Genomic DNA, 25,279 nt, shown 5'->3' on the forward strand with positions numbered 1-25,279 from the left:
ACTCCGGCCTATCACCCTCACCTTGACCTCCCTCCACCTATCGCATTTCCAAAGTCCCTCCTCCCTACCTTTTATCTTAGCCTGTTCGACACACTTTCCTCATTCCTGAAGAAGGGCTTATGCCTGAAACGTCGATTCTCCTGTTCCTTGGATGCTGCCTGACCTGCTGCGCTTTTCCAGCAACACATTTTCAGCTCTGATCTCCAGCATCTGCAGTCCTCACTTCCTATTCATGAACTTATCCAAATGTGTTTTAAATTTTGCAACTGTGCCTGCATCCACCATTTTCTCTGGTAGACCATTCCACACATGAACCACCCTCTGAGAAACAGTTGCCCTTGTCCTTTTTAAATCTTTCTCATTTCACCTTAAAAATATGCCCTCTGGTTTTGAACTCCCCCCCACAGAAAATACTTTTGCTATTCACCTTGTCCAAGCACCTCGTGATTTTATAATCTCTATAAAGTCACACCCTCAACCTCCTATGCACCTGGAGAAAACAAAGTCCCAGTCTTGCCAGACTATTATTTTATCACAAACTCTCCAGTCCTGGCAACATCCTGATAAATCTTTTCCAAATACTCTCCAGTTTGATAATATCCTTCTTATAACAGGGCACACAGTGGCCTCACCAAAAGAGGCCTCACCAACATCCTGTATAACCTCAACATGACATCCCAGCTCCTATACTCAATGAAGGCAAGCGTACCAAACGCCTTCTTAACCACAGCGACACCTACAATCCTGTGAAAGACTATAAAGAAACCCTCAGATTAGTTTCACAGATCGACGCAACATCGAGGGCCGAAGGGTCTGTACTGCGCTGTAATGATCTATGTACTTTAGGGAGACAAAGAATAGGAGGCCATTCAGCCCCTTGAAGAAGATAGTGGCTGCTTAACTTTCCATCATGTCCCTGAACACCGTCGTGCAATGAAAATCTGGTTCCTATAGTAACCAAAACAATGAGTAACAGGAACAGTACCCCATCACATTAAGCTGTTGGCCTAGGAATAGGGTGTTAAGTATGCAAGAACTGTGCTCAATGAAGCAGAGTTTCTGACATTTGAACAGCAAATAAAAATGGTTGTAATTTAGGCAATTTAGACAGGAGCAGTTTAAAGACTCTATACAGATATAATCACCCATTTACTGACTGTATCTGGAGACAACACCTCATGTAGAACCAGGAGTTACTCCTGGTAACAGAATAAGGTTTGACCTTTCACCTTCAGTATATCATACATAGTGATTATACACTTACTGGTTAAGCTCAGGCATGTCTCCTATCTTTGTCCGTTGCCTCTGACCTTTCCTCTTGTTGTTTCTCCTGAAAAAAAAACATTTCTTGAGCAAAAGACACCAAATATTCATGTTATAAATTCTATTTTAAAAAAAAAACAGTAGATGCTTCATTCTGGAATCCTGGTGGTAGTCTCTCCAGGAGCAGGAATCTTTCCCATACCTGTCACTTTTCAACCGCTTCCGTCGCCGCCTGAAGAGAAAGAAAGAAAAAGAAGGCAATTCATGCTGATTATAGATTGGCGATGCAGAAAGAGGCCATTTGGCCCATCATAGCTATACTGGGACTTTAAAAACCCCAATTATTCTCACACCCTACTCCTTTTCCAAAAACCCTGCAAATTTTATTTTATTGTTTCATGGGATGTGAGCATGGCTGGCAAGGTCAGCCTTTGTTGCCCATCTTAGTTACCCTTCGACCAAGGGACATGTTGGCCATCCCAGAAGCAGTTCAGAGTCACCACGTTGCTGTGGATCTAGAGTCATATGTAGGCCAGACTAGGTAAGGATGCCACATTTCCTTTTTTAAGGCATTAATCCAGATTAGATTAGATCCTCTACAGCGTGGACACAGGCCCTTTGACCCAACAAGTCCACACCAACCCTCCAAAGAGTAATCCACCCAAACCCATTTCCCTCTGACTAATGCAGAATTTAGCTCGACCAATTCACCTGACTTGCACATCTTTGGACTGTGGGAGGAAAACGGAGCACCTGGAGAAAACCCACACAGACATGGGGAGAATGTGCAAACTCCACACAGACAGTTGCCCGAGGCTGGAATCGATCCTGGGTCCCTGGTGCTGTGAGACAGCAGTGCTAACCACTGAGCCACCATGCCACCCCAAACAGATGGGATTTTATAACAATTATAGTTTTGTGTACTGAGGTTGTCACTGTCACTTCTAGATGTGACTTTAGTAAGTGTACGTTAATTTTATTTATTCACTTGTGGGATGTGGGTGTTGCTGGCTGGTCTGACACTAGTTGTCCTTGAGAAGGTGTTGGCAAGCTGCCTTCTTGAGCCACTACAGTCCTTGTGCTGTAGGTCATGAGGGAGGGAGTTGCAGGATTTTCACCCAGTGACACTGAAGGAACCTATTTCCAAAGTAGGTTGGTGAGTGGCGTGGAGGGGAACTTGCAGGTGATGTTTCCATGTATTGACTGCCCTTGTCCTTCGAGGTAGAAGTGGCTGGGAGTTTGGAAGATACTGTCAGAGGATCTTTGGCAAATTCAGAGTGATGACTTCGAACCTATGGAGCTCCAGATGATCCAGTCCAGTGACATTATTATTATTACATACCGTCTCCCCAAATTGTAGTATTTGTCCAATTTCCTTTAAAAAGTTACTTCTGAATCTGCTTCCAACACCTGAGGCAGTGAAACTCCAGACCAGAGCTCTCTGTGGAAAAATTTTCTAGTGTTGAGGAAGGAGGGGGACCGTAGAAGGGCTTGGACAGGCTGGGAGAGTGGGCAAAGAAGTGGCAGATGGATTATAGTGTGGGAAAGTGAGAGGTCATGCATTTTGGTAACAGGAATAGAGATGTAGACTATTTTCTAAATGGGGAAAGGCTTTGGAAATCTGAAGCACAGAGGGACTTGGCAGTCCTTGTTCAGGATTCTCTTAATGCAGGTTCAGTTGGTGGTTAGGAAGGCAATGCAACGTTATCATTCATTTCAAGAGAGCTAGAATACAAGAGCAGAGATGTATTGCTGAGGCTGTATAATGCTGTGGTCAGACTGTATTTAGAATATTGTAAGCAGTTTTTGGCCCTGTATCCAAGGAATGACGTGTTGGCATTGGAGGGGATTCCGAAAGATTTACAAGAATGATCCCAGGGATGAAGGGCTTGTCATATGAGGAACAGTTGAGGACTCTGGTTTGCACATTGAGTGTAGAAAGATGGCGAGGTGTGGGATCTGATTGAAACTTAGAGAATACTGAGACACCTGGATAGAGTGAACATGGAAAAAATGTTCCCACTAGTAGGAGAGACCGGGACCCATGGGCACAACCTCAATGAAAGGACGACTCTTAGAACTGAGAGGTGGAGGAACTTTTTCAGCCAGAGGGTCGTGAATCTGTGGAACTGATTGCCACTGAAGATTGTGGAGGTCAAGTCGTTGAGTATACTTCAAGATAGATAGGTTCTTACTGGATCAGTAGGGGGAATCAAAGGATTAGGAGGAGAGAGCAGGAGAATGGGGTTCAGAAACACATCAGCCATGATTGAATGGCAGGGCAGACTCAATGTGCCAAAAGGCCTAAATCCACTCTATATTTTATTGTCTTATCTCTCCTCTGCTCCTTTCGTTAATTATTGTAAAATCGGTGTGGTCCGGTTACTGACCTTCTAGCCATTGGAAAAACATTACTCCTTATTGACTCTGATATCACTACCCTTCATGATTTTGACCATCTCAATCAAATTATGTCAACATTCTCTACCCTGACCACATTAATCAAAATCACACGCAACTGGAACCACTTCTAGAAAAAGTCTTTTCTGTCTCCTTTCCAAGGCCTTCACGAACCAGAATCTGCCCAGATACAGATTGAACCAAACAGAATGGAGAGATGGGCACAGATTCCAAGATGATTCAGGTTTCATTGCTTCCTCTATGGATAATGGATTAGCCCAAAGCTACTGCAGGGGTCGACATTACAAACTGGGCTCTGTGCTCCTGGGTAGATCAGGAGTAGTCACTGAATCCCGAATTCCTGATGAAGGGGACTCCTGCCCAAAACGTCGATTTCCCTGCTCCTCGGATGCTGCCTGACCTGCTGTACATTTCCAGCACCACTCTAATCTTGACTGTAATCTCCAGCATCTGCAGCCCTGCTGTCCAGTGACCACTCCCTGAGAGATGTTAGGAGAGGGCTGGATGGGCCACTGTTATTAGAGAAGGGGAGCATCTATACCCCAGTGTGAATCACTTACTACAGAAGCATCAAGACCTAGAAGTCTGAATGGAGTTTGATAGAGTGGACACGAAGAGAATGGAGTTTGATAGAGTGGACACGAAGAGAATATTTCCTTTTGTCGGGGGGGGGGGGGGGGGGGGGCTGGTGAAGCATAACTAGAAGCCATCCATATAAGATAGCCCCCAAGAAATCCAATAGGAAAATTCAGACGAAACCATGGAGCGAGGAGAATGTTGGGCTTGCTCCCTGTGGTGAAACGGTTAAAAATTATGTCCCAATACATGTGTGAATCTAACCGGAATGGAGGTGTTGCTTAGTCCCGTGTGAATCTTATTACACACCTCCCCGTGTGAATCTTCTTATCTGTATGTAACCAGAATGGAATGTGTTTTTTAGCCTTGCTCTGCTGTTCACATGAATGTTTATATCTGGAAAAGAGTATATCAGCTGGAAAAGTCTCCAGTTCGGTGAGTCTGCTCCAGGGTTACGTTTAACCGCCGAGCGTGGGTTGTTGGCAACCGCTCTACGAGAACTGACGGCTCCCAGTTCCGGTAACATGTAGAGTGAGTATAAGCCAGACCCGTTGTAAGTATGAGACCTGGTTGTGGCGACGCTGTGGGGAATAAAATGCTCATATTCTAGCAGACTCGCCTCTTGGTCGTTTGTTCTGTGTCAGACTACTCTCCTACGAACCTGACCTTGAGAATTTTTTAAAACACTCCCACAGGGGACCACAGAAGCAAGTAGTTTCGATGTGATTAAGGAGAATTAGACACAGCGATGAGGGAGAACGGAATAGAGGGATTGACATGGTTCCACATATGGGCGGCTCACAAAAGGCCATGGGAGAGTGAATAATGAGGCAAGTTGGATCTAAAGTGGACTCAGTGACAAAGAACAGGGGGTAATTGTTGATGAAAGGTTTCTGTGAATGGAAAGCAGTTTCCTATGGTGTTCCATAGGACTGAGTATTGGGTCTCTTGCTGTTTATGGTATACATTCATGATTTAAACGTGGGAGGCATGATTGGGAGATTTGCAGACAACACAAAAATTGGCCAGGTGGTGGATAGTGACGAGGATAGGTGTTGGGCAAGAAGCTGGTGGGTGCCTGGAATTCATTGCCAGTTTGGCAACCAACATCCCATTTGGAAAAAGATCTGGTCCCTAAAGCAATGTAACCTGCAGACCAGGCACTGGAAAGCGGGATGAGAATGGGCGGCTAGTTTAATGAGAACACACAGCCATGATGGGCTGAATGGCCTCTTTCTCTGCTGTAATTTCTATCTGAAAGTTTTAGACAAGGAAAGATCGGAAGACGCTTCAAACATTAAAACTAGCATGGACCAATTAGGCCGAATGGCCTGTTCCTGTGCCATATGTCATGTGAAAGCCTACATAATCTGTAAGAATACACACCTACTGAATAAACAGTCTATTGAGTTCAGCCCCTCCAGATAAATCCACATCCCTTGAGAGAGTCAACATGAAATCTGATGCAGGTCAATTTCAGCCCAAGACTCATCACCTTAGCCAAACTCCAGACTTCCAGCACCTCAACCTGTGACTATTGATGATACAAATATCCCAGCAAGGGATCCAACAATCACTTCCCTAACTTCCCACAGAATTCTAGGGTACATCTGATCAGGTCCTGGGGATTTATCTACCTTTACATGTTTCAAGACATCCAGCACCTCCTCCTCTGTAATACGGAATTTATCAAGATGTCACATCTATTTACCCACATTCTATATCTTCCATGTCCTTCTCCATAGTAAACACAGATGCAAAACACCCATAAGTATTTCCCCCATCTCTTGCGGTTCCACACATAGGCTGCTTTGCTTTGAGGGGCCCTATTCTCTTGGCAACGCTCCAGCAGGTTGGTGTGGACTTGTTGGGCCGAAGGGCCTGTTTCCACACTGAGTAATCTAATCTAAAAATACACGGTTTACAAAGCTTTTTCATGCAAAGGATGGTGCATGTATGGAATGAGCTGCCAGAGGAAGTGGTGGAGGCTGGTACAACTACAACATTTAAAATCCATCTGAATGGGTATATGAATAGGAAGGATTTAGAGGGATATGGGTCAAGAGCTGGCAAATGGGACTAGACGAGGCGAGGATAGCTGGTCGGCATGGACGAGTTGGACCAAAGGGTCTGTTTCCATGCTGTACATCTCTATGATTATGACTCACCGACATTCACAGCTGCTGTGCTCAGTGAAGATCTTCTCCTCTTGGCTGGTCACATGATCCAAAGGTTTCAATTTAATGACCTGGCAAAGATTGATGCAAATTGATTTGCTACCTTAAAAACAACAGGGGAATTATTGCAACATTTCACCCGTGATTAACAACAGTAGAGTGGCTGAGTTAATTGAGTCAGTCACTCAATAAATACTCCAGGAACCTGTTTATTATAATTCTACTGTGTAGAAGCAGGCCATTCAGCCCACTGAATCCATACCGCCCCTCCAAAGGGCATCCCACCCCAGACCCTCTTTCCCATAGCTAACCCACCTAGCCTGCACATCCCTGGAAAGTGAGAGCAATTTAGCACGGTCATTTCATCCTAATCTGCACACCTTTGGATTGTGGGAGGAAACCAGAGCACCTAGAGGAAACCCACACAGACACGGGGAGAATGTGCAAACTCCACACAGACAGTCACCTGAGGGTGGAATCGAACCCAGGCCCCTGGTGCTGAGGCAGCAGTGCGAACCACTGAGCCACCATGCTGCCCTTTTTGTGGATGCAAGCATCACCTGCAAAGCCAAAATTTATCGCCCATCCCTAATTGCCCAGAGGGCAATTAAGACTCAACCCCACTCTGTAGGTCTGAAGGCAATGCTGCATAGACAGGATAAGGTCAATTCCCTTCCTCAAATGAATTTTTGTTATAGTCATCAGTGCTGAGATTAGCTTTACATTTCATTAATGTATTAAATTACATTTTATTAATTGAATTTAGATTCCACCAGTTTTGCTGGGATTTAGAAATGCTTAAACTTTGATCACGCAGAATCAGCATGGCCACCAGAAGGGGAAATCATGCCGGACACATTTGATAGGATTCTTTGAAGTGGTGACAAGTGGGACAGATATAAAGGAGAAGCAATGGAAGCAATATATTTAGATTTCCAGAAGGCTTGTGATAAAGTACCACATGTTAAGCTGCTTAATAAAAGGTAAAAGCCCATGGGGTTGGGAGTGGTACATTAGCATCACTACGGGATTGGGTGACGAATGGAAGACAAAGAGGGATAAAGAGATAAAGAGGGAGAGTTTTCAGGATGCCAACCTGCAACTAGTGAAGTGCCACAGGGATCAGTGCTCGGGCCACAATTATTTACCGTACATAGGCACTAATTGGATGAGAAAGTAAACGTACAATAGCCAGGTTTGCAGATTGTACCAAATTAGGGCCGCACGGTGGCTCACTGGTTAGCATTGTTGCCTCTCAGCGTCCGGGACCCAGGTTCGATTCCAGCCTCAGGTGGCTATCTGTTTGCAGTTTGCACATTCTCCCAGTGTCTGTGTGGGTTTTCTCTGGGTGCTCCAGTTTCCTCCCACAATCCAAAGATGTGCAGGTTAGGGTGGATTGGACATGCTAAATTGTCCATAATGTCCAAGGATGTGAAGGCTTGGTGGGTTAGCCATAGGAAATACAGGTTTGCAGGGATAGGGTAGGATGGTGAGTGGGGCAGGTGGTTGTCAGTGTGGATTTAATGGGCTGAACAACTTTCTTCCACACTGTAGGGATTCTATGATTCCATTCCATGATTCTAGTTTGGAAGTGGCGAGATTGTTACAGAATCTGCAGAGAGACATGGACAGATCAGGGCAGAAACTTGGAATATCTTTTGGAAAAATGCAAGGTTATGCTCTTTGGAAAGAACAGAGAAATTGAATATTATTTCAGTGGACAAAAACTGCAGAAAGCTACAACGAGAAAGAGATTTGTAGATGAATCACAGAATGCTAGCGTCTAAGTTCAGCAGTTAACAGGGAAGGCAAATGGAATGTCGGCTTTTATTTCAAAGGGAATGGAATATAAAAACAGGGAGGTCTTGCTAAAAATACACAAGGTAAAAGGTTAGACGACACTTAGAATGTAGTTTTAGTCCCCGTATTGAAGAAAAGATATACAGGCACTGGATACAGTTCATTAGAGGCTGACACAAGCTATGGATGGATTTCATCAGGATAGGTTCAAGTTTAAAAGAATGAAAGAAAGAGACAACCTTTAGTGAAACCTACGAAGATTCCTCGGGGGCTTGACAGATTAGATGCAGACAGGTTGTTCCCATTATGGGAGCGCCGAGGACAAGATGGCATCATCTCAGAAAAAGGGTTTTCCTGAACAACAGGGAGGAGGAGGAATTTCTTCTCAGGGGATAGGAGAAAGTGGGGACTGCAGATGCTGGAGATCAGCGTCGAGAGGGTGGTGCTGGAAAAGCACAGCAGGTCAGGCAGCACCGGGGGAGCAAGAGAATCGCCATTTCGGGCACAAGCCTCATTCCTGATTAAAGGAATATGCATAAAAGGCATAAGCCCAAAACGTCGATTCTCCTGCTCCTCGGATGCAGCCTGACCTGCTGTGCTTTTCCAGCACCACACTCTCGTCTTCTCAGGGGATAGTCAAGGACTGGGCTGTTAAATATAGTAAAAATCAGTACAGCAGTCAAGGCTTATGGGGAAAGGACTTGAAATGTTAGCTCTGATTTCTCACCACGGATGCTACCAGACCAGCTGAGTTTTTCAAGCAACTTCTGTTTTTGCTTATGAGAAAAGAAGGGGCGTTATCAGATCAGCCACGACCTCTTTGAATGGCAGAGACAACCTGATGGGCCAAATGGCCTACATCTGCTCCGATGTCTTATGGAATTTAAACCCATGACCCCACAGCAATAACCTGGGCTTCAGAATGACTGATCTGTTGTCTTTACCATTAATACACCATCTCCCTGCCAAAGTGTAATGAATGGGTAGTGAACTGACTGACACACACAATTCTCCCCTCAATCACACAGATCTTTAAAACGTACCCTTCAATATTGTCTAATTTTCTCTCCACTGAGGAGGATTCTGACTACTTAGTTCTTGGAAGTCTCGCATCTCATGTCAGAGCTCGTGCAAGAACCTTGTGCTGCCTGAACACTGGTTGTGGCCAAGATTATAGAGTCAGATACAGGAGCAAAGTTTGACAGATACACGTAGGCAGGGATTAGAGGTATACAGACAACATGGGCGGCACGGTGGTTAGCACTGCTGCCTCAGCACCAGAGACCAGGGTTCAATTCCCGCCTCAGGCGACTGACTGTGTGGAGTTTGCACATTCTCCCCGTGTCTGCGTGGGTTTCCTCCGGGTGCTCCGGTTTCCTCCCACAGTCCAAAGATGTGCAGGTCAGGTGAATTGGCCATGCTAAATTGCCCGTAGTGTTAGGTAAGGGGTAAATGTAGGGGTATGGGTGGTTTGCGCTTCGGCGGGGCGGTGTGGACTTGTTGGGCCGAAGGGCCTGTTTCCACACTAAGTAATCTAATCTAATCTATAATCTAAAACAGGTTTTTAGTTTGGAAAAGCATGTGTTGGCGCAGCCAAAAGGCCTGTTCCTGTGCTGTTCTTTATTCTTTTTGACTCAATATTGGAATACACCCAGGAGCTAGAGTGCACATTGAGCCCACAATAGATCCGAATAGCTCCCCCTACCATTCCTTCGTGGATATGCAATTGCCCAACTCAGTTCTGAGCCACACTACCATCGTTGATAACAGTTTACCTGTAAAGCTGCAAATTGCCCTTCTTACATAAGAAATAGGAGCAGGAGTAGGCCTCTGGCCCTCAGAGCCTGCTCCTACATTCAATAAGATCATGTCTGATCTTATCAATGCCTCAACTCCACTTACTCGTCCTCGCACCATAACCTTTAATTCCTTTACTTTTCAGAAAATCTTAACTTTAAAAATGAGGAATGAGGAAGCCTCAGCTACTTCACTGGGCGGGGAGTTCCACAGATTCAGAACCCTCTGGGTGAAGAAGTTCCTTCTCAAATTCAGTCCTAAGTCTGCTCCCCCGAGGCTATGCTCTCTTGTCCTAGTTTCACCCACCAGTGGAAACATCCTCTCTACTTCGGTCTTATTTATTCCTTTCATAATTGTACATGTTTCTATAAGATCCACCCCCCTCATTCTTCAATTCCAATGAATATAGTCCCCAGTCTACTCTGTCTCTCCTCAAACCCAAAACCTTACCTGTATCGTTACGTTGTACATCTCCCGTACTGTGCACCGTAATTTCTCATCGCCACAGCAGCCAGCACATCGTAGGAGGGGTACGCAGGAGGGCTTGAAAATATACTCCGCCTCGTTTGGATACTCTCGAGCAACATCCACCAAAACCTCAATGGTCCGACAGTGACTGCGATTCCAAACCTCCTCAAACGGCATCACTGAAGGGGACAAGAGGAATGTCAGCTGTATGGCAACCATCGGTTTTGAACTCAAACAGGTTATTAGGAAAATTGGCCAATGACAGGGTGTCGTTTCTGGATGGACCCCTCACCCAGCAACTGTTTCGGATTCAGACTCAACACAGTCAAATTAAATGCGCCATTGATTGCAAGGTAACTCTCTTTTAACCCAACGCTTGTCCACCATCTACAAGGAGGAGAAAGTGAGGTCTGCAGATGCTGGAGATCAGAGCTGAAAATGTGTTGCTGGAAAAGCGCAGCAGGTCAGGCAGCATCCAGGGAACAGGAGAATCGACGTTTCGGACATAAGCCCTTCTTCAGGAAAGGGCTACCACCATCTACAAGTCAGGAGTGTGATGGAATACTCCCCATTTGCCTGGATGGGGGCAGCTCCAACAACATAAGAAGCTCGAAACCATCCAGGACAAAGCAGCCCACTTGTTTGGCATCACATCTAAAAGTATCCACTCCCTCCATCACCAGCGCTCAGTAGCAGCAGTGTGTGGGAAAGCACAGCAGGTCAGGCAGCATCCAAGCAGGAAAATCGACGTTTCGGGCAGGAGCGCATTCCTGATGAAGGGCTCTGGCCCGAAACGTCGATATTCCTGCTCCTCGGATGCTGCCTGACCTGCTGTGCTTTTCCAGAAAAACACTCAACTCTGACCGCCAGCATCTGCAGACCTCACTGTCTCCTAGCAGCAGTGTGTACAAAACCTACAAGATGCATGGCAGAAACTCAAAGATCCTCAAACAGCACCTTCTGAACCCATGACCACTTCCATCTAAAAGGGGAAGAGCAGCAGATACATGGGATCGCCACCTCCTGCAACTTCCCTCCGAGCCACACACCACCCGGATGAGGAAATATATCATCGTTCCTTCAGTGTCGCTGGGTTGAAATCCTGCGATTCTCTCCCTAAGGGCATTAATAGTGTCCCTACATCACAGAGTGCAGAGATTCAGGAGGATAGCTCCCTACCACATTCCCAAGGGCGATTAGGGATGGGCACCGAGAAAAAGAATATTTAAAAATTCAAAAAGGAAACGTGCAAGTTTGATTTGATTTATTATTGTCATTTGTATCAAGGTACAGAGAAAGTTTGTGTGTTGTGTGAAGTACAGGCAGATCTTACCATACAAAGTGCATTAGGGTAATAGAACAGAGCAAGTAACATAATGTTATGGCTGTGGAGAAGGTGCACAAAGACTGAGATCAACATTAAATTAAAAATTTGAGGTGTCCATTCAGAACTCGAGTAACAGTGGGGAAGAAGCTGTTCTTGAATCTGTTAGTACCCCTGTTTAAGCTTTTGTACCTTCTGCCAAATGGAAGAGGTTGGAAGAGATTGTAACTGGGGTGGAAGAGGTCTTTAATGATGATGGCTGCTTTTCCAAGGCAGCATGAAGTGTAGATGGAGTCAATGGATGGAAGACTGGCTTGTGTAATGATCTGAGCTATGTTCACAACTCTCTAGCTTATGATCCTGGGCAGACAATTGCATGATGATCCAGATAGATTGCTGTCTACGTTGAGTTAAGGAGACAAAGCTATGGAATGGTACTAAGTGAGACATTTATTCAGAAAGCTGGTGCAGACAGGATGGGCTGAGTGGACTCATTCTGCACTGAAACAGTTCTGAGATTCTGGAAAAGCTTGAGGTCCCAGGGTTGGAGGGCTTGAGCTACAGGGAGAGGCTGAAAAGGCTGAGGATGTTTTCCCTGGAACATCGGCGGCTGAGGAGTGACCTTACAGAGGTTTATAAAATCATGGCATCTGGATGGGTACATGAATAGGAAGGGTTCAGAGGAATATGGACCAAGTGGTGGCAAATGGGTCCAGATTAATGTAGGATATCTGGTCGGCATGGATGAGTTGGGCTGAAGGGTCTGTTTCTGTGCTGTACATCTCTACGACTCTATGGTTCTGGAATTCCATTCCCAAAACAGCTCTCTCCTCAAAAACATACCCCTTTGCTTCAGCTTTTACCCACCTGTCTGAAATGCTTTCTTTACCTCAACATCAATCTTAATCTGACGTATACTCCTAGAAAGTGCCTGGGGTGTTTTATAACATTATTTATAATTGCAAGTGATCTAGGAATGTAGAATGGTGAACAGTTAAATCGACTAATGACGGTCTTGCCATTAATATATTGCAGTTAATTTTTAAAACAGATTAAAAATTAAAATTGCAGACAAGGGGCTTATTTTGCAAAGGCATTAACAATGTTTGAGGATGTTTTGCAGGACATTCTTAAAAGTTGTTCCTGCAGATATATCCACAGCTCCTCTTCACCTAAATGGAGGATAATTTAAAAAAAAAAGAGTTGAAAGAAGTGTATGGCATTTTATTTTTGTAAATACACCTGTTAACATTTAACTGATAAATGTGGTCCCCAATTTACAAAGGCTCACACTTACAAACACTCTCCCATCTAAAAGTTAAAAGTTCTAAATTCGAGAAAGGCCAATTTTGACAGTATTAGGCAAGAACTTTCAAAAGCTGATTGGGGACAGATGTTTGCAGGTAAAGGGATGGCTGGAAAATGGGAAGCCTTCAAAAATGAGATAGTGAGAATCCAGAGACAGTATGCTCCTGTCAGGGTGAAGGACAACGATGGCAGGTGTAAGGAATGCTGAATGACTAGAGACATTGAGGTTTTGGTCAAGAAAAGAAGGAAACATATATCAAGCTTGGGCAGCAAGATAGAGTGAATCCCTAGAAGGGTATGAAGGAAGTCATTAGGGAGATTTAAACAATCCTTGGATGAGGACATGGATGATGATGGGATAGTGTAGGGGGACGAGCTGAGAATAGTTCACGGGATTGCACAACAATCGAGGGCCAAAGGGCCTGTTCTGCACTGTATTGTTCGATGTTCTCACTATGAAGTAAAAGTATACTTAAGAGGGAAATCAGGAGAGCAAAATGGGACATTAGATAGCTTTGGCAAAAAGGATTAAGGAGAATCCAAAAGGGATTTTATAAATACATTAAAGGACAAAAGGGTAACTAGAGAGAGAATAGGGCCCCTTAAAGACCAATCAAGGCTGCCTGTATGTGGAACTGCAGGAGGTGGGGGAGATACTAAACAAGTATTTTGCATCAGTGTTTACTGCGGGGAAGGACATAGAAGATGGAGAAAAATGGGGAAATAAATAGCAACATCTTGAAAAATGTCTATATTTACAGAGGTGGTGTTGGTTGTCTTAAACTGCATAAGAGTGGATAAATCCTCAGGATCAAATCAGGTGTACCCTTGAATTCTGTGGGAAGCTATGGAAGTGATTGCTGGCCCTTTCCTGAGATGTTTGTGTCATTGATAGCCACAGCCAACCGGCTCAGGAGGGAAATTTGCCATCCTTACCCGACATGTGATTCCAGACCCATAGCAATAGGTCGACTCTTAACTGCCCCCTGAATTGGCCCAAGTGAATGGCTCACTTCAAAGGCAATTAAGGATACGCAACAAATACTGGCCTTGCCACAGCCCATTGAGAGAAAAATTCAGAATTGTTCTGGTTAAATGCATTTTGCAAGGTGTCCCGAAGTTTAAGAGGATTTTTAGGTAAAGGTTTGTTGCTGTGTAATCTCTAGCTCACCTTCACTCCCCAGCTTCTCCCCCTTTGACCCCCTCTGCTCCATTGTAGAACTTGGCTTGGTTACCTTATCAGTGCTTAAATCATTGCCTGATGGGTAAATCTAGATGTATATGGGGGAAAAAGATATGGGGCATTTCCACAACGCTGCTCAAACTGTTCTAGTACTAGAACAGCAAAGGTGGCAGAGCTTTGGCTCATCAAGTTCTGTGACAGCCCTTGAGCACAATCAATTCATTTCACCCCTGCCTTCACCCTGGAATTAAATATCATAAACAGGAAATATTTAGTTATCTGCAGCTTACCTCCTGGAGTGTATTTAGACAGCTGTAAGAGAGAGAGAGAAAGAAATAAATCACTGTTTCATTTTTGAAAATGCCCTTCTCCCTCCCACTAGCAACTCAAAACAAGTTGTGTTGACGAAACTACCAAAATGCTGGAGCCACTATAATTTTTTGTGCATTTTGTGTTACGTAGAACATTTCAGCGCAGTACAGTCCTTTCAGCCCTCAATGTCGCACCAACCTGTTGGACTAATCTGAAGCCTTTCTATCCTAGACTGTTCCAGTCTCATCCATATGCCTATCCAATGACCATTTAAGTGCCCTTAAAGTTGGCGAGTCTACTACTATTGCATGCAGTGCATTCCACGCCCCTACTACTCTGAGTAAAGAAACTACCTCTGACATTTGTCCTAGATCTACCTTCCCTCAATTTAAAGCCACGTCTTACTAGATGAGACCCACTGACTTCTCTCCCCTCTCAACCCATAATCTACACAAATTTCAAAATTTGTATCAGCCCAGACATGGCGGTAAATGAAGCAAAGGTTGGACGACGCACAGGGTTCCCAACTCCTCTAGGCAATTCCTGGAAATTCCACATCTCCAACTACCCCACCTCTACGCTCCCATTCACTGAATCCCTACACTGTGGAAGCAGGCCCATTGAATCCACACTAACCCTCCAAAGAGCATCCCACCCATATCCAAACCCCTATCCTTTCCCTGTAAGCCTGCATTTCCCATGGCTAACCCATCTACCTTGCACATCCCTGGACACTATGGGGCAATTTAGATTGGCCTTTCCCCCGACCCTGCACATCTTTGGTCTGTGGGAGGAACCGGAGCACTCGCAGTAAACTCTCAGACGTGGGGAGAACATGCAAACTCCACACAGATTGTCGCCCGAGGCTGGAATCAAACCCTGGGGCTCTGAGGCAGCAGTGCTGACCACTGAGCCACCATGCCACCCCAACCGGCCTCATTGGATACTCGACTCGTCAATCTCAGGGGGCTCTACCTTCTCAAACTCGTCACTAAATTTGACAACCTGTCAGTCACTAGGCCATCAACATCCACCTTCAATTCTATTTTTCTTTGAAAAGCTCAAGGAAATAACAGTTCAGAGGGGGTTCACTCGACTGATTCCCAGGATGAAGGGGTTGCCTGTGGTAAGGTTAGGCCAGCCCTAACTCTCTCTGTTGTTATATAGCACATGGAGCGATGATCTTCCAGAAACATCTAAAGATCCTGAGGGGCAGTGTTTTTGTTTGCAGGGAACAGATTCAAAATGAACAGCACGATGAAGAGTAATTCCTTCTCGCTAAAAGGTCAAAAGTCACATCCCCAGACAGGGTGAGTGGTTGGATCATTGAGCATATTCAAGTCTGAGATACCCAGATTATTGACTGCCAATTATTTGCTTTTAAGCTGATGGGGCTGGGGATGTGGGGGGAGGTCTCATGTTAGATCTCGTGCTCGGTATACCTTTAACAAACACACTCACTATGAGCCTGCAGAGTGGGCCAATTGGCCTCTTTCTGCACTGTAGGGATTCTACAACCTGACTATTCTAAGACCCTATGGACTGCTGCCTCACAGCGCCAGTTCAATTCCACCCTCAGCTGACAGGCTGCGTGGAATTTGCACATTCTCCCTGTGTCTGCGTGGCTTTCCTCCGGTTTCCTCCCACAGTCCAAAGACATGCAGGTTGGGTGGTTTGGCCATGCTAAGTTGTCCAGGACTGTGCAGGCTATGTGGGTTAGCAGTGGGCTATGTGGGAAGTGGGTCTGGGTGGGATGTTCTTCAGAGAGTGGACTTGATGGGCCGAATGGTCTGCTTCCCCACTTTAGGAGTTCTATGATGAAAATCTCAGAATCCATCTTAACTTGGACCAACTGAAGCAAACATGCTGATGGAAGTGTGATGCTCTTTGTAACAGAATAGTTTGATACCAGCTCAGACACTACTGTGCCCGGTGAATGTACTATAATACGTATAATAGCCAGCTGTATTAAACATCTGTTGGATCTTTCAATACCACATTATCCATGCCTATTTTCTTAGGTTATTGGGGATAGCAATAAGCATTGCCACATCAGGTAAATATATCCTAACGGACAAGGTAAAAAATCACATGTAACCAGGTTACAGTCCAACAGGTTTATTTTCGGAGCACTGATCCTTCATCAGGTTCTAGTGAGAGGGGGAGACCTTAGACACTGAATTTATAAGGAAAAGATAAAACTGATGCCAATGAATTGAACATTATTTTGACCTTGTCCGACCCAGTCCAACCTTGGGACCTCCACATCATGGCTACCCTAATGGAGGCAGAAGTAGTAGGGTGGGTTTGGGAGGTGGATAATAAACTGGAAAAAAGGAGCTAAAACCACAAATCAGATCAAACGTAAATCTTAAAATCAAAAAACAAAGCAGACTCAAGGACTGAACCGCCAGCGACTTGTCTAAACTAGCCAAAAAATAATTTGGTTTTTTTTCTAATTTTAAATGGCAGCTCTAGTTTTACTCCTGAATGTGCTCAGGCCCTTCTGTTGGAGGTTTCAAGTTTCAGTTTCTGGAGACTCCAAGACTATTTTGGGGTTTTGGCAATCAGAAAGACACAGGGTTATTCCCAGGCCTTCAGAAGCTCAGCCACATTTTGGCTTAGGACTTTGGTCCCAGAAGGCCAGGGCCTCTCAGAACAAGCCAACTTCCCCCAGTGCCTCGTGGGAAAGCAAGGCCTACGCAGGGCCTTGAGAATCACTAGCCCCGAACTCAGCACTTAGATCAAAGTTCACTGCTCCCAAACTTCCCATTGAAACACTGGACCAGTTTTGTTTTTTTTTTAAAAATCCTGTCTGGTTTCTAATTGTTTCCAGGGTTACCCGCAGTTGGGATTTGATGAATTGTCACATGGAAACTTTCCAAGAAAAGGACAAAATGTTCTTGGCAGCAAAAACAAAGACAGTTTTCTCCTGATGAGGTTGGGGAATCTAATCTGTGGCATTGCGAACATGGATGCAGAGTTCTTCACTTACCTGGGGTTCAGGGATACTGAGAGAAAGGACAAAGAATGCGGGAAGGGCAAAACGAGACATTCTCTCACACATACTCAGTATAATCAGCTTTGAAATATTACCCATTTTGTGGTTGCCCAACTCAGTCAGGGAAAAATCCAGTTATTAAAAACAGTGATACTTGGACATGATCCAACCTTTTAAAAAATATATATATTTGTTCATGGGATATGGGTGTCCCTGGCTGGGTCCAATATTTATTGCCCATCCCTGATTTCCCATAGGGAAGATGATGGTGAGCTGTCTCAGGGAATCACTGCTGCCCTGGGAATGTATGGTCACCCATAATACCATAAGGGAAGGAAGTCTAGAATGTTGATCCAACGATACTGAATATATTTCAAGTCAGAATGGGGGGGTAGGTTAGATGGATCTTTCATGGGTTGGTATTCCCATATATCTGCTGCCCTTGTCCTTCTAGATGTTAGTGGTTATGGGTTTGGAAGGTGCTCTTTAAGGAGCTTTGAGTGTGTTGCTGGAGTACATCTTGTACCTGGTATACATTGCTGCTACTCCAGCTCCATTTTGAAGAACAGTCATAGAATCCCTAGAGTGTGGAAGCAGGCCATTCAGTCCATCAAGTTCACACCAACCCTCCGAAGAGCATCCCAGCCTGACCCACCCCATCCTTGTAACCATGCCTTTCCTTTGGCTAATCCACCTAGCCTGCACATCTTTGCAGGGGAGGAAATCAGAGCACCTGAAGGAAACATCTCACAGACAAGGGGACAAATGTGCAAACTCCACGCAGAGTTACCTGAGGATGGAATCGAACCCGGGTCCCTAGCGCTGTGAGGCAGCAGTGCTAACCACTGAGCCACCGTGCCGCCCGGAACACAAGACACAGTCAGACCCGTTCTTCCCAAGTTTAAGCGGTTCTTCCTTCTGGGAAAGTTCAGATTCTTGTCAGGAGACAGGGATCATGAGGGAGAGCCAGGCAAATGACAAAGTCCTGATACAAACCAACGACAAAGAAACACCAGCAAGGGTCTGAATGAGAGACGGAGAGAAGCGAGAAAGAAAGTGCCAATTTTGCTTTTTGAAAGATCATCTGGAAAAGACAACCAAAAGCGAAATTCTACATTAGGAGAGGGACAGCAGCCGATCACAAGATGAGGAGCTTAATTTCCTCAGCTGGTTATTTTAAGCCGGTTACTGCTTTCACTTTTGAATTCCTCTTGTTGCTATTTTGACGAGCAGCACCTCATTTTAAATAACTGCACAGGAAAAGCAGCTTCTGGGTGTTAGCGCACATTCATAATCATGGCCAGAGAGAGCTGTGGGGGTTTGGGGGAGAGTGGCTTGTGTCTAATCAAGGCAGAGGTAAATTCTTGATCAATTGGGGAAATTGAGGGTCACAGGGAAAGGGCAGGCAGGTTGATGGGAGCAATATCAGATTAGCCATGAATCTGTTGAATGTTAGAGCAGGCTCACAGGGCCAAATGGCCTACCCCTGTTCCTTGTAAGGACCTCGCAAATCCCTGAGGTGAAAGGTGAATGTGGTCTTGGGGACAGAATTCCCATCTATTCTTCCGTGATCTGAAATCTAAAGCTTCCCTGGGATGCTACATCTGCAGTCTTCCCAACTGACATTTGACTGTGCATTAACTGGTGAAAGAGATTTAAACATCAGGGGCCTTTCCTCATCCATGGAGCGATCCAATTGAGTATTCCAGGAAGACTTCGGTGAGCAGCTCCTTGTTTTTGGAAGTCCCAAGGCTGTGGGTTCCAAGCCCCACTTCAGAGACAGGGTCAATCCAGAGGGAACTTTGAATTATGTTCCCTGGAGCAGTCAAGGGCTGACCTTGTAGAGGTTTATAAAATTATGAGGGGCATAGGTAAGCTGAATGGCAAAGGTCTTTCTCTAGGGTGGGGTAGTTCAAAACTAGAGGGCATATTGTTACGACGAGGGGGGAAAGATTTTAAAAAAGGACTTGACAAGCAACTGTTTCACACAGAGGATGGTTCATATGTGGAATGAACGGCCAGAAGAGCAGTAGATGCAGGTACATGAATAACATTTAAAAGACATTTGACAGGTACGTGAATAGTAAAGGTTTGGAGGGATTTGGACCAAACGCAAGCAAATGGGATCATACAGTCATAGAGATGTACAGCACGGAAACAGACCCTTCGGTCCAACCCGTCCATGCCGACCAGATATCCCAACCCAATCTAGTCCCACCTGCCAGCACCCGGCCCATATCCCTCTAAACCCTTCCTATTCATATACCCATCCAGATGCCTTTTAAATGTTGCAATTGTACCAGCCTCCACCACTTCCTCTGGCAGCTCATTCCATACCTGTACCACATTGTGTGAAAACATTGCTCCATAGGTCTCTTTTATATCTTTCCCCTCCCACCTGAAATCTATGCCCTCTAGTTCTGGACTCCCCGACGCCAGGGAAAAGACTTTGCCTATTTATCTTATCCATGCCCGTCATATTATTGTAAGCCTCTTTAAGGTCATCCCTCAGCCTCTGACGCTCTAGGGAAAACAACCCCAACCTGTTCAGCCTCTCCTTATAGCTGAAATCCTTCAATCCTGGCAGCATCCTTGTAAATCTTTTCTGAATTTTTAGTTTGGAAAGATTTGGTCAGCATGGATTGCTTGGACCGAAGGGTCCATTTCTGTGCTGCAAGACTCTGGCTCCATGACAACAGGAAGCTGCTTCTCATGAAGGGAGGCTTGAAAAAGAGGGGATGTTTAGCTTAGATTCCCTACAGTGTGGAAACAGGCCTTTCAGCCCAAGTCCACACCAACCCTCTGAAAAGCAACCCACCCAGACCCATTCCTCTACATTCACCCCTGACAAATACACCTAACACTACGGGCAATTTAGCATGGCCAATTCACCTAACCTGCACATCTTTGGACTGTGGGAGGAAACCCACGCAGACACAGGGAGAATGTGCAAACTCCACATAGACAGTTGCCCGAGGCGGGAATGGAACCCGGGTCCCTGACGCTGAGGCAGCAGTGCTAACCAAGTGCATGCAGTCTCCTATTTATGACATGGGGTGAAACCTTATCACAGCCACCAATAAAATAAGGTATGGAACACAAAGCCAGCCTCCGTGATGGGGAGCATGGAACAATTATTGCGAAGACCAAATCTGGTTCACTAATGCCTTTCAAGGTAGGAAATCTGCCATCCTTACCCGGTCTGACCTACATGTCACTCCAGGCACATAGCTGTGTGGTTTGGGAAGCATGGCGGCTCAGTGGTTAGCACTGCTGCCTCACAGCATCAGGGACCCAAGTTCAATTCCAGCCTTGGGCAACTACCTGTGTGGAATTTGCAAATTCTCCGTGTCTGCATAGGTTTACTTTGGATTGTTGGAGGAAACCAGATCACCCAAAGATGTGCGGGTTAGGGTGGATTGGCCGTGGGAAATGCAGGGGTACAAAGATGGGGTGAGTCTGGGTGCGATGCTCTTCAGAGAGAGTCAGTATGAAGCTGTTGGGCCAAATGGCCTGTTCTCCACATTGTAGGGATTCTATTCTCTTCACCTCTCACGGAAAGAGTAAAATAACCAGTGTTCTCTTTTGAAGACTTTGATTGAAGAGGTGAAAGAACGGAAACCAATTTTGAGGCAGTGGCCAGGAGGTTGTTGGGGAGGGAGCGGGAACACAGAACAATGCCACCATCACGTTCGGAAATGCAGGTTTAACAAGTACGATCTCAGCAATCCACGAGGAAGCCCATTCAATTAAATCTGGCCACGTGAGGGCAATGGGAAGAGAGACTAGCTTGTCAGCAAAGCAAGGGGAACTGACTGCATATGGGTGCGGCACAAACACTAACAGAATGGCGAGAGGAGTGGGTTAATTCTGTGACTTCTGTTTCACCAGTGGCAGAAGGAGCTGGTTTGAGATTCCCACAAGAAATGAACATTTGACTAATGCAGACTGTCCGGTTCCCAACTGGAAGACTGTGGATATTTGGGTTCCAACCCCAAACACTTGGGACGGCTAGCCATTCCAAAGGAGTATGCAATGTTTAATGGTCCCCCTGCATCAGCCTTTCCCTCTTTTGCATGAAATTCACATGAGCCGCAAGTTCCAAAATCAACAGTTTTCACTATAATCATGGCCCTGAAGGGGGAGGACTCAAGTACAGCAGCACACTGGCTCAGCGATTAGCACTCAGCGCCAGGCACCCGGGTTCAATTCCACTGCTGGGTGACTGTCTGTGTAGAGTTTACACATTGGACTGTGGGAGGAAACCCACACAGACAAAGATTTGCAGGTTAGGTTGTTTGGCCGTGATAATTTATACCGTAGTGACCAGGGATGTCTCAGCTAAGTGGACACGCCATGGGAAATGCAGGGTTACAGGGGTAGGGGATGGGTCTGGATGGTTTCTTTAGAGGGTTGGTGTGGACCTGACGAGCTGAATGGCCTGATTCCATACTAAGGATCTTATTCTGTTTGAAAAAGGGCTTGCATTTACGTAGCACCTGTCACAACCCAAGTCGGCCCAAAGGGCTTGGTGGGCTACAAAGAACAATTACTATTTCAATGTCAGCTGCACTGCAAGATCCCACACAATAGTAACGTGATCGTGACCAGACCACTACTTTTAGTGGACGTAGGGCAAGGGATAACTGTTGACCGGAATCATTCAACTGCTAGATCTCCCTACAGCATCACAGGACATGCTGAAGGGTCTGTTTCCATGCTGTATGACTCTATCCGTTTGCTTGACTGAACAGAACCTAGGGTGGTTCGCATGTGGAATGAACTCTCTAAGGATGCAGGTACAGTTACAACATTTAAGAGAGATTTGGATAAGTACATAAATCGGAAAGTTTGGGAGGAACATGAGCCAGGAGCAGGTAGGTGGGACTAGTTTAGCTTGGGTTTATGTTTGGCGTGGACTGGTTGGACCAAAGGGTTTGTTTCCATGCTTCTTGACTCTATAGCACTGTGAGCAGTGCAGCACTCCCTCAGTAACACACAGTGTCAGCCCTCACCCCACCCAGTACTCGAGAAAACGACCTTGAACTATCAACCTGGGCCGGGGTAGGGATGAGCCAGGAGCAGGTAGGTGGGACTAGTTTAGCTTGGGTTTATGTTTGGCGTGGACTGGTTGGACCAAAGGGTTTGTTTCCATGCTTCTTGACTCTATAGCACTGTGGGCAGTGCAGCACTCCCACAGTAACACACAGTGTCAGCCCTCACCCCACCCAGTACTCGAGAAAACGACCTTGAACTGTCAACCTGGGCCGGGGTAGGGTGAAGTTAGATTCAGAGGCTGCTTTTATCAACACATACAGGGGCACTTCAACCTTCATGGCTCTGCTCATTTTACAAATCCCTTTGCCACAGTGAGATTCACATTTTCCTTTCTGTGCCTGTCAACACATCAATACAATTGTAGAGTGCACACACACTCAGATGCAGGATCAAAACACACAGACAGTTACAGCATCTATGCAGTGATAATACGAGAGAGAAAGAGAGACACACACGCACACACACAGACAGAGACAGTGTTTATTCAGGTTACTGGCAATCAGGAGGCCCAGCTGTATATACACACACAGACACAGATACACAGAGGGATTTATTGGCAGACTTCATTATTTGTATCGGTTGCAAAATACAATGCAAAGAGCAATAAATTTTTTTCTGTCAGCAGAAAAAGCAAGTGACTGGGGATTTAAGCATCTGCTGACTGACTCGCAGCTATTTTCTTTCTTGCCTGAAGGTGCTGACCTGTTCAAACTAAACGCATTAGACACAAACTCAGGGGCATGAGCAGTTCTCTAGCCACTTTTATCTCTTCCCCCACCATTTATAAAGAGTTACATTTATATAGGCCCTTTCCAAAACCTTTGGACCACCCAAAGCACTTTGCAGGCAATGGAATGCACTTTGAAACACAATTGCTGTGGCAAAATAGGAAAATGTGACAGCCAACGTACGCACTTGTAAGCTCCCATAAATGGAATGGTAATAGTGATCAGACACTTCTGTTCGTTGAGGGATAAATAATGGCTAGGAGTCCAGGAATAAATGCTTGCTCTTCTTGAAATGACACCATGGGATCTCTCATATCCATCTGAGGGGGGTAGGCAGGACATGTGGTGGCACCTCCAAGAATGCAGCACATATCTGGTGGCACACTGGAGTCTAAGCTCCAATGTCCTGTAGTGGGACTTGAACCCTTAACTCTCAGTAGGGTATTTGACCAAGTAGGACATCACTGGATAGCCTAACCCTGTCCTCAATATCCTTAGTGCATAATGTCTCTGGAGACACCTAGGGGTTCTTTGAAATTTGCATCACAGGGCAGTTAAAATAGTGTTTAGCACATTTCCCTGCATTGCTCTGACCTATGAATATAGGGTTTGAGACGTTACAATGAGGTTGTACTGAACCTTGGTCAGGCCGCTTCTGGAATACTGTGTCCATTTCTGGTTGCCCTGTTATAGGAAGGATATTAAGCTGAAAAGGGTTCAGAAAAGGATTTACCAAGAGGTTGCCGGGGAATGGAGGGTTTGAGTTAGGAGGAGAGGCTGGGACGTCTTTTCACTGGAGCGCAGGAGGTTGACGGACGACGTTATAGAGGTTTATAAAATCTTGAGGGGTATAGATAAGGTGAATAGCAGGTGTCTTTTCCCTAGCGTGGGGGATTTCAAGACTAGGGGACTTTTTTTTTTAAAAAAAGAAAAAAAAAGAGGGGAAAAAGATTGTAAAAAGAAACGATGGGCAACTTTTTTTATTTAAATAAACAGAGGTTCGTGTGTGGAATGAACTGCCAGAGAGAGAATGGTGGATGCAGGTACAGTTACAACATTTAAAATACATTTGGGTAAGCTCATGATTAGAGCTGAAAATGTGTGGCTGGAAAAGCACAGCAGGTCAGGCAGCATCCAAGGAGCAGGAGAATTGACGTTTCGGGCTTAAGCCCTTCTCATGATTAGGAAAGCATTAGAGGGAAATGGGCCAAGCAGAGGCAGCTGGGACTAGTTTAATTTGGGATTATGGTCAGCATGGACTGGTTGGGCTGAAAGGTCTGTTTCCTTGCCGAATGACTAAGACTTTGTTGGATCCCATTCAATCAGAAACCCCAAATGCTTTCTCTTACCCCATATATTGCAAAGTACCAGCTGAGATCACCCACATTCCTAGGAGTTGCTAGGAAGTAGAGTAGGAGACTTCAGAATGTTAGTGAGCTTTACTCCAAAGCTCAGCAGCAGTTGTGGTGGCTTCCTGTGTCACAAACTCAACTTGTAACATTACTCTTTCCCACATGAGCTGCTGATGAAACTGGTCTCTGGATTTTTGTCATCTCCAAGAATCCAAATCAGGCTATCTTTCTGCATGTGGTCCATCATGCTCACCACGTCAGTCAGACCCTGATTTTCAAAAGTGTCCTCTAGTTCTAATTTCTCCTGCAACAGAAGACTTCCTTTCAGCAGTTAACCTAGCAATTAAAATCACCTCAGGATGTTTCAGTAAGACCACCTTTTATTCTTCTGAACTGCAGTGGATACAGACCCAACTTTTCCTCATAAGAAAACACCTTCATCCACTTCTCTGAAAGACTTTGAATGCAATTACATTCCTTCTTCAAATACTGAAAATGTGTTGCTGGAAAA

At 45.3% G+C, this 25,279-nt stretch overlaps 1 protein-coding gene across 4 annotated transcripts in view; it reads right to left on the reverse strand.

Annotated features, from left to right (window-relative positions):
• Positions 1 to 25,279, reverse strand: part of LOC122542835 (vascular endothelial growth factor A-like) — a 37,511-nt gene that overhangs the window by 3,759 nt on the left and 8,473 nt on the right. The window contains exons 1-6 of one of the 4 annotated variants that reach the window (XM_043680920.1): positions 18,517 to 18,593; positions 14,608 to 14,629; positions 10,485 to 10,681; positions 6,429 to 6,508; positions 1,466 to 1,495; positions 1,265 to 1,330 (exon numbers count right to left, since the gene is read on the reverse strand). In XM_043680920.1, coding sequence (XP_043536855.1) covers positions 1,265 to 1,330; positions 1,466 to 1,495; positions 6,429 to 6,508; positions 10,485 to 10,679 — 371 coding nt within the window. In that variant the 5' untranslated portion in view covers positions 10,680 to 10,681; positions 14,608 to 14,629; positions 18,517 to 18,593. Of the gene's footprint in view, positions 1 to 1,264; positions 1,331 to 1,465; positions 1,496 to 6,428; positions 6,509 to 10,484; positions 10,682 to 14,607; positions 14,630 to 18,420; positions 18,443 to 18,516; positions 18,594 to 25,279 lie in introns of those variants that run through there. The other 3 variants (XM_043680919.1, XM_043680918.1, XM_043680921.1) reach the window with 3 other exon arrangements.

Source organism: Chiloscyllium plagiosum, chromosome 41 (genome assembly GCF_004010195.1).
Source record: "Chiloscyllium plagiosum isolate BGI_BamShark_2017 chromosome 41, ASM401019v2, whole genome shotgun sequence".
In the NCBI taxonomy this organism is placed as follows: Eukaryota; Metazoa; Chordata; class Chondrichthyes; order Orectolobiformes; family Hemiscylliidae; genus Chiloscyllium; species Chiloscyllium plagiosum.